The sequence below is a fragment of the Centruroides vittatus genome, unplaced genomic scaffold (genome assembly GCF_030686945.1).
Source record: "Centruroides vittatus isolate TY-2023 unplaced genomic scaffold, ASM3068694v2 contig_1052, whole genome shotgun sequence".
NCBI lineage: Eukaryota > Metazoa > Arthropoda > Arachnida > Scorpiones > Buthidae > Centruroides > Centruroides vittatus.
This window is the reverse complement of record NW_027120681.1, coordinates 183784-194423: the sequence shown is the minus strand read 5'-3', so window position 1 is coordinate 194423 and position 10640 is coordinate 183784. Positions and strand designations below refer to the sequence as shown.

Sequence of the window (10640 nt, the reverse complement as noted above, 5' to 3'; positions counted from 1 at the left end):
AGATGACTTATGTCATAATTTTGTGCAGATTATCTGTGTAAAAGACAATTTGAAAGGTGTGAGAGTCATACTTGCCAACCTTTAGTATGGGAAATAGCTGGAGCATTGATAGAAAAATGCTGATATTTGCACAAGGCTAATATTAAATACTTTTAATAAACAAAATTTAATTTATTTTTACATGTTATATTTTATAAAGCTACTGACATAAACACTGTCAAGGGTATGACAAAAGCTTTATACTCTAACATCACAATTTTAAAAAGGTCAAGTATTTTACAGGACCCATCATAAATCTAGATTTAGATTTATGATGTGTTCCATCTTGATTTGTCAGGAGTCTTGATACTGTTGCATGATGAGTGCCTCCTGCTGCATGCATTTGTGCTATGGTTTGCTTTGTTAGTGTTAGAATGTATTCACGATGGTTGCTATCAGTCAGTTTATTGACTTTCACTGCAATTATTAAGAATAATGATTTTTCTGGTTGTGATTTATATCCTATCTCTGTCTTACTTTTTCTTATTCGTACAGAATATCTTTTTTCATTTGCAACATTGCAATACATGGGAGGCAAATGAAAAAGGCCCTGCAATGCTGTGTGGCAAAATCATCATCAGCTTATTTTACCATTTTATAAAGATTGCAAATCTTTGTAAAATCTCACAAATCTCAAAGAACCATCTGATTTCTTTTCTTGAGAAAGTTCATATACGGTCTGTATATTCTTAAGTGATAAATCAGATGTTTCTTCTTTTTGGGTGGAGAAACTGTAGCAATGTTCAATAATTTGGTCTAACTGTAAAAGTAACTCATTTCCTTTGATGACGAGTTGGCCATAATTGATTTAACTGCCATCATAAACGAACATTGTCAAACTTAAGATTCATATCATATTTGCCATTTTAAATTATCATATTTGAGCTAAAATTCTTATACCTATACCATCATACAATTACTGTATGTAAAAATATTAATCTTGGTTCTTTCCCAATTGAAGGAATCTGAGAATGTCGTTCTGGTTTGTTTCAATCGTTCGTAATAAAATATATACAATATTGTATTGTCAGCATATACTATATATATATGTGTTAGATTCATTAAAGTGTTTATGTGAAAATATCAAATTCTTTAGAAACACTGACAAAAGGGAAAAGTGGCCTGTCCACTGACAGAGCATACAAAACGCTGATTGTTGGCAAGTATGGAGGATTATATGATGGGGCAGGTTATTTGCCAATTTTAAATTGCAGTTATTAATTCATGTCTATGGAGCAATGACTGCTCCAAAGATGTGGGCTATATGGTTGAGTCGGTTATGTAAAGGTTTTACTTACATTTTAACAGTTTTCTGCAGGGTATACTCCAACATGCCACTGATGGGTAATATGCATGAATTATAATTTTAATAATTTTTAGATAAGAGATGGCACCAAATGTCTACCTCTAGTAGCAAATTACTTAGTATTAATTATTAAAATGGCAGATTTATAACCTGATCATTTAAGGCAATCATTTGGTTATGTATTTTATATATATATATAGGGCTTTGAGATGTTTGATATACTCATCATTGATAAGAAAGTGGTTTAAGTATTTGTTGACTAACTGTAAATCATAAAACATTTAATAGACAATAAGTAGGATTTTAAACTCAATGTTAGAATTATTGACTTAACTCAATGATTGATTCAGCTTAATTTTTATACAATTATATCTAATGGGACTTATTTACAAAAGATAATAATTGAATTAAACTAAACATGATGCTAAAATTCTAAACTAATTAAACTAACTAAAATCTAACTTAACTAAAGACTAAACAGAAAAAATTAAGGAAAATTGGTTAATTAGGAAAAACAGATGAGAAGGTACCTTGAAGAAGTTTTGTTTGTTGTTTAATTCTTTCAATAAAGTCCTTCCTATGTATTATTTTTCTTATTGCTGTTTGACATGAGAACTCTTGCTTTCTCCTAGCTGATCCAAAAATATTGGGGTCTAAATTTCCTTCCTACTGTAATTCTTGTAGTTTGTCAAGGACGTAATGTTCACCAATCCAAGTTTAACTTGCCTTTCCATTTTTCAAATACTTCACTTCAAAAAACCGTACAGCACCTTACTCACTATATCACTATATAATACTGTAATAGATTCTCAGTAAAAACAGATAAACTTGTGGTAATTTTTGTCTTGTGTTTTTTGTCTTACTTTTTTGCCTATTCTTTGTTCTATGATCACTATCGGTTGGTGTGTAACTTCATATACTTAGGTGAAATTGATGTTACTCTTAAGAGTGACTTGACTAAATAGGATAATGGATATTTAACAATGGCATGAGATGATTGAGGAGGGATTTGCAATTACAAAGAGGAAGAAAACGTATAAGTAGTCAAGTGGATTTTGATTGTCTCAAGAGACAATTTCTATTCCCTTGTACAAATATCAGAACAGACAGTAAATCTGGGGCTGTTGTACAGGTGAAATAATATCTTTTGGAATTGAAATGTATCACTTCTTGAAACAAAGGGAAGTTCATCATAGTAAAGTTTTTTCTTTTTGCTCTCTGGAAGAGAAACAGTTAAGGACTGGCCAATATATAAGTAAGGATATTGAATATTCTGATTGATCAGTCAATTAGTAGTTTTTCATTTTTCTCATTTCTATTTCATTGGCCTACTTCACTTAATCTTTATTTTTGTACTTCATTTCTATGTATAATTTTAGATTAAAATAAGTTTGATATTGGGTTGCTTAATATTTACCAAACTTAGTTGTGATTGTTATCAATTGTATGTTGTATGAATTAATACTTCTTTTAACACAATAGAGCTTAATCCACATGCCAAATAATAAATCAAAGGAAGGAAAACTCACTGTGTACTGTATATTGCTAGCACTTTCAACGAACTTATGTTCATTGTTATCAAGTGAACAGAATTTAAAGTTGAGTACAAATGTTCTGTTGTTTAAAATTGAACAGCATCGTTCTAACAGTCCAAGTAGGAAGTCAGTTTAGTTCAGCACCTGAAGCAGGCCTTGGTGAAGGCCAAAAACGTTCAGAAGTTTTGTTTAGTTCAATTACTGGTAAAAAAGGTTTCATTTGTGACGGTTCAAATGTTCTAACATGAGTGGAACACATTATTTAAAATTACAAATTAAGAATTAAAAACCATTACAAACATGCTATAAACTTTGATTAAGCTTGATGTTATAATATAATGAGACACATGCATGGACACAGATCCATGTTAATGGTGTGATAGCAGATGCAATTTATACATTGGGCAGGTCAAGCATGGGAGTGTTGCATGGTTCCAAGGTTGTTGTGAGGATAGATTCCCATATAGAGATGAGTTTCTGGTTGCTATAGCATCTGAGTAGTATTGTTTGAGCCCATAATGGGTTGTAGCTCTGTTCAATACTACTTTTTGTATTATGCACAGTTTATTGTATTACTGTAATATTCAAGCTGTGCATGGAATATTATTATATTCTATTAAGTTGGTGTTTGATTCTATTTTGCACATGCACTGATCATGTTACAAACTAAAGTGTTTATACCAAATATGAAACCAATAATCTTGACCAACAAATAAGGAATAAAGCCTTAATAAAGTTTACTGACAAATTAGCAAAAGTTATTTTTATTTTTATCATAAAAGTTATTGTATAATAATTAATTAATTAATTAATTGTTTTTTATTTAATAGTTTGAAAAAGACAAGCAAGCATGGGAAGGGTCTAATTGTAATCAGATGATTGTTATCTTAAGCGACGGTGGTACAGATGAAGCCTGGGAGGTTTTGAAACATTATAAAGAAGATTCTAAAAAAGTAAAGTTTGCATTGAAATTAATTTTAAAATACTGCAGATATAATTGAATATCTATTTGTTTAATTATTTAATTAAAACAGTAAACAGTATTGGAATAAATTTTTTAATGATTTTTTTAAAATTATGTTTTCATATTATAGTTGAAAATTTAATATAATTATATCTTAAATAATCTGTCAGATGTAAAATCTGCACATCATTCAAGTTGAAGTTGATCATTTCTAGTTTTTTTTTACATATTACAAAAATTAATTATATTTTATAATTAAAATCATTATAAAAAATTAAAAATTGTTTAATTTTATATAATTAATTTTTTTATAAAAACTTGGAAATAGCTCAAAACCAAACTACATATTTTCATTTTTATCATTTTATATCAAATAGATTAAGAATAACTAAGAGGATGCAAATAGCTTTTAAAAATATAAATCAGGAATATTTATAAATATTTAAAATATTTTCAGTTTGAACTTAGAATAGATATAAAATAAAATACAGTAGACCCCCCCTATAACACGGTAGATACGTTCCGTGTTATGTGGATTCTGTGTTGTACGAGTCACTTAAATACATGAGCCAATCACAGCCTGGCATGTGTGCAGTTTAGGACTACAGCTGTTTGAAAGGTTTTTTTTTTCCATAAAATTAATCGATTCTAGACTAATTTGACTCAACATTTCCAAATCATGCATAAATTTTTGGGAATAATCCATATAAACTATGCTATAAACAAAAAATTGTAGGATTACTTGCCGATTGTGCACTGTTTGATGACGCCATTGCTTAAGCTCGTTTTCGTCGCGGAGCGGCTCGTCGAATGGCGGGCGTGTGTTTCCCGATAAGTTACTTTTTACGAAAAATTCGCTGAACTTTGGAGACATCATTAATATAAATATAATTTTTGTGGCCGTTAAATAATAAATGGTTTTTAGTAGGTCCGCTGCTCATTTAAACTCGACGGTTTGTGCAATGTCCGCTATTGGTCCAGATTCGACCAATCCTGTTGCAACACAAGTTGGCGATGACTTTTTACCGTGTTATACGAGTCTCTTTTAGTGTGTTATACGAACACAGTCACAATTTTTTTTGCTGTGTTATACGAATCTGTGTTATAGGGGGGTCTACTGTACTTCCAATTTGTACAAAAACATTTAAACTTATGTCTAGGATAGAAAGTCAAATGAAATCAGGTGTCAATATTAATTTTTTTGTATATAAATAAAACTAATAATAACTTTTTGGTTATTTTATTTAGTGCTGTGTTTAATTTAAAATTAAATAGATTTTTAAATTAAGATTTCCACATATTTAAAATTTATTTAATCAACTGCGTGTTCCAATGTTTACTCTGAAATTTTTAATCTGACAAAGCCTTAAATAAAAATTGCAAAAGTACTCATTTTAATTTTAAAACTATTTATTCTATTTTATTGTATTGTTGATAAAATTGTATCAACTTAAGATTTTCAGTGAGGAAAAAACTAATATATTTCTATTTGAAAAATAAATAAATTCAATAATGTAAACATGATCATTATTTATTTTTATTAGGTTCAATATTGTACAATATCATTTTGATTAATTTAATTTGAAATAATTTTAATATTTCAGGTAAGAATATTTACTTATGCCATTGGTGCTCATCCTGTTCCATACATTCCTCTAAAGACTCTAGCTTGCACTTACAGAGGTATAAAGATTAAATGTCTTGATTACAAAAAATTGATAACTTAACATTATATTATTATTTAACATAAGGCATGCCATTATTAGTAATTTTTACACCATTATAAAAACTTGCTAAAATAATTTTTGCAATTATATTAACAAGATTATCTTAAAATAATTAATCTTTTAAGCTGACACAAACTAAGATGGAGTGCAAATTGGATTCAGATTTAATTTCCGGATGTTTAAAAACTTTATTTTTAGAATTAAGGAAAATAAAATGCATTCTGACTTGTAAATTATGTTCAATATGTTCAAAGCATGTTACATAAGACTAAGATAGATTGCATAAAAGAGCTTGCAAAAAAAAAACTACTCAGACATTGTACTGTGAGGGAATAGAAAATACAAACGAGTTGACATGGAGAACTTTAGTGATTTTTTTCGATGGGTCAAATTGATAACTAGCGTGCTTGATAGAGTAGATGCTTAGAAGGAGGAATCCATTTATCTCAGTACGGATTAGACAAAGACAACTATCCAAATTAACAAGATAACGTTTTAATTTTCCTTGGAAGATATAGTACATCCAGGGAAACAGGAATGTACAGAGCCCGACAATCCAATCTACCAAATAGCATTAACACACAATTCTCCCGACAAATAATATGCTACAGAATTCCCATAACGTGCAGACATAAAACGTACCGACAATGAGTTTAAAGTGTACCTTCTCATCAGACAGGAAACGGTTCGAAAACGAAATCTTCCTGTTGATCTGGTTGCACAGTCCTTACTTTCCAGCTTCCTGACTATTTTCACACGCCCTTTCACACACCACTACTACTTTGCTCCTCCGTGTTTGTTCTCTCTCCATTTCCATTCTAACTTCTCTCTGAGACACACCCTCCAATAAATCTCCCACCCTAGGTTACACACCCTGATTTACACAACTCCTCTCCACCGAGTCGGACCCGCCATGTGGCATAAGAGAGCAGGAAAAGACATAAGGCACAGTACTTCTTTAGAAAAAAAAATCAAATACTGTATATATTTGATTATTTTTTTCTAAAGTATAGTCAAACTTTTGTATAACAAAGTTGCTAAATCCTGAAAAAATTTGCTATAGAGAAATTTCATTATATAGAAATAACACTTTTTGATAAATAAAGTATTATTTTAACATAAATTTTTATGTTATTTTACATAATTTAAATTAATATAAATGTTCTTTGGGAGTAAGCACAAAATTGGTATGTAGAACTTATCCCATAGGAACATTAATTGATGAATAAAATAGACTTTATTTTTCACAATGGATTACTTTGTTCAACAGAACAGATATGCATTTTGGGCTATTTTACCCCTCTTAAGGGGTAAAACTAAAAATTTAAAGGTTAAAACTAACTGTAAAAATTTATTTTTAAATTTTTACAGTTATTTTAACTAGTTTTACCCCCTTTTACCTTTTTGTTTTAAATACTTTATTATTACAGTAGTCACATGTAAATAACATTTCAGTTTTAACAATTGTACAATAAGGACTGAAAAGGGGCAAATAGCCCAAAATGCATATCTGTTCCATTAAACAAAATAATCTGTTGTATAAAATAGTCTATTTTATTCATCAAATAGTGTTCCTGTGTGATAAGTTCTACATAGCAATTTTGTGCTCACTCTCAAAGAACAATAGAAAGAATAAGAAGCAATCAAATATTAATATAAACTTAATACAGTATACAGTAATAACATAATATAAACATAATTCTAATTTTAAATAAGTTTCCATTTACATGTTAAAATACTTACAAGTTTGTTTAACTACATTTTTGTAAAGAAAAATTTGTAATGTTTGTAAATTTGGACAAACATGATAAAATTGCCAAACTTTGAAACCAAACTTCACATTAAGTCCAATTACAACATAATTGTATGAATTTCTTATGAAGTATGGCTTGTTATTCCAATATTAAAGAAAATATACTGTGTCAAAATTAATTAATACACTTCAACTTACACAAAATTATACAAAATTTATTTCAGCTTAAACTATAGTTTAACAGTTAATAGTTAAACTTGATATTTATTTTAAACAGTGTTAAAAATGTCATTATGATAGATAAAAAAAACTTTATTGGAAGATTATTATACTTTTTGTAAATAAAATTAAGCCAATAACATTGAAAATACAATAGATTTTAGATGTATAATTTTTAAAATAAAATATATTTTGTGGTTTTGTTAGGTTATTTCACTATAATCTCTTCAATGGGAACTATCAGAACAAGAATTCAAGTGAGTATAGTGTATTAAATGTCGTTAATGATAATTTTATATACTTATTTACTAATTGTTTCTTTTATTACTTTTTGTTAAAGTAATACAGTTTATAATTTTTTGAAGTCGTATTTTAATCAATAAATATTTCCAAGTTTATTTTTCTTTAAAAAATGTTTTAAGCTTAGCTTAAGATGTTTTAGATGATCAATAACAATTAATAGCATCTATCCCTGATATCTTGACTAAGAAGACTTTCAGTCTTCTTAACTTGACGTGAATCTGATGGGATTGGACAATGCAAAACAAGGGTGATCTGATTCCTTCTGTACAAAATTTTCTATTGAAAACTGCCTGTATTTAGGCTTTAGATACATGAAATAAAATCTGGGAAACTACATATGGCCAGCCATTGGTCAGGTATAAACTATCAGAACTAATTCCAGTGTTTAGTAGTTTTATATGATATGGTAAAATTTGTCTTATTCACTGTTGATAGTGAGAAAGTTTATTCAATTGATGGATCTAGAAAGTTTTTAAATAAAGATGAAAATTAATTTATGATATAGGTTGCGAATCCTTTATCTAAAATTCTAAAAACTGAAAACCTCCAAAATTCAAAAGTTTTTTGAGTCCTAACATCCCGACATGATGTACTACAAATGGAAAATTCCACAAAGCGTTGGGAATATTTGTGTTCTCCCAGGCCCAGATTCAAAAAATCACTTACACCTGTTCCCAGGTACCACATGTTCCAAAAATCTGGGCATCTCACCTGTGCCTAAATGATTTTTCTGGTCACCCAGCTAATAATCTTCATGAGACATACACAAAAAGTGGGAATTTTTTATATACTTTGAGTGTAGATTTTAATATATGTTTACCAGAACATATTCAAAATTTAAATGAATATACATTTTTTCAAACAGTTCAATTAACATTTCTATGTTAATATCTTTTTAAAAATATTTTTACACATGTAAACTAGATATATTTAAAAAAGCACATTCATATGGACAGGTGAAATTTTTTGTTTTATTGAAAATTAATAAAAAATCCTAAATAAGCAACATAAAAAAGAAGTTAAATTAAACTAATATAGTGTAATTCCCTTAGCTCGAGAGAGCAGTAAGATGGGAATTATATACATAAGATAGCAAACTGATCCTGCTTTAATAAGGGAATGTGAATTCGACAATATTATTTTTCGTCGCTGGACTTTTCAGTCTATACACTAATTTAAATGATGCACCTTAGTCCAGTCAGTCTCTTCTCTCCTTGTCCACTATCAGGGAGACTTGATATATTGTTCTTAAGAGAGTCTGGTCCTTTCATATATATATATTTGGTGTACATATATTGAATAGTTTGCCCTTACTCAGAATAACAAGTCCTTTGTTCATTCTTGCACGTGCTCACCTTCCTTTTTTTAACAATCCTTTCTGTCTTCTTGGTGGTCACTTCATACAAGACAAAGCCTGTCAAGGGAAAAAATGTTGTTACATCAGTTCTCTCCTTCTTATACCTGTCTACATGTCACCTTTTCCTCTCCCCTAATCAGGGCATGTCATGAAGATGGTCCAGTTGAACTGATTCTGATACGCATCCGACAAACAAAAACTGTTATCACCTCCGGCAATAAACCCAAACGAGACATTGTAACAGCTGAGGGTGAAGGGAAAAAAAATATATACATTCAAATATGGGATGGAAGTATCACAATAGACCAAATCAAATCAGACTAAACTATTCAAATATTTCAAAATATAAAAGATAAAGGATTCTCAGTCTGTACAAAGATTCGTGAGAACAGTAGGAAGACAACCATGTTTGAAGAAATTGTGATATATCCTCAGTATGATTTTTTAAATTTTCGAATGAAATAAATTTTGTTTTTATGTTATTCTTTATTTATTTAATTTATTAATTCCTTTAATTTTTATATTAGAATGCTAATCTCAGACCAAGCAGCTCTGTATAAAATTAGTTTAATTTCAATTTTTGAGTATTGATGACACAAACGTGAATAAACATACAAGTTATTATTATGTGGAGAACATTTATTACCTTTTGAAGTATTATATTTAATATTAAATTATTATACTGTGCCATTAACAAGTAAATCAATTGGACTTGAAAGTAATTTTCTTACAGTAATAATTTACTTTCTTAATACAGTAATCTTGCCATTTATATGGTTGAAAAATGTTTTAATTTTAAATAATTAACTTTTTGGAAATAAATTATAGTTGCACCAAAAAGTGTTTTTTGTTATCCGTAACCTATTATATAAATGCATATTTAAAAAAAAAACTTTAGTTAGAACTTTTCTACTCCAGTAAGAGTAAAATGCTGTATTTGAGAATATAGAACAGATCTCTATTTTAAACAGCTTTCTGTGGTTCATTTATGCACTTTTGGCATAAATGGAGGGAGTGCCCGTATATTAGGGATTACTTGGATTACTGTTTCAGCTGTTGTAAATTAGGGACTGACTGTATGTAATTTTAGATTTTAAACTTTTATTGTACTACTTTAAAATGAATTATTTAATTTCATTCTTAGATTTGGAATACTTTAATTATTAAGTTTCCCTACAAATTACATAATTTTATTATTGATTTACAAAGCAAGCCTGTAAATTATGTTGAAACTTCATAAATTATACAACTATAAGCACAAACAAAAATTTTATCTGCAAATTATAGGCAGGAAATTATGGTAATGAAGATAGTTCAGAGAAAAAATAAATGAATGAGGGATTAAAGAATTATAGTAGATAAGGGATAAATTGTAAATGCCTAATTAATACGTAAATTTTGCAAAACTGTTCTAACTTACAAATTATAAGAATGTTA

At 28.8% G+C, this 10640-nt stretch overlaps 1 protein-coding gene across 1 annotated transcript in view; it reads left to right on the top strand.

Moving 5' to 3' along the window:
- Positions 1-10640, top strand: part of LOC136971716 (voltage-dependent calcium channel subunit alpha-2/delta-1-like) — a 131815-nt gene that overhangs the window by 56594 nt on the left and 64581 nt on the right. The window contains exons 12-14 of the mRNA XM_067266197.1: positions 3711-3833; positions 5449-5527; positions 7751-7800. Of these exons, the coding sequence (XP_067122298.1) occupies positions 3711-3833; positions 5449-5527; positions 7751-7800 (252 nt within the window). The remainder of the gene's footprint in view (positions 1-3710; positions 3834-5448; positions 5528-7750; positions 7801-10640) is intronic.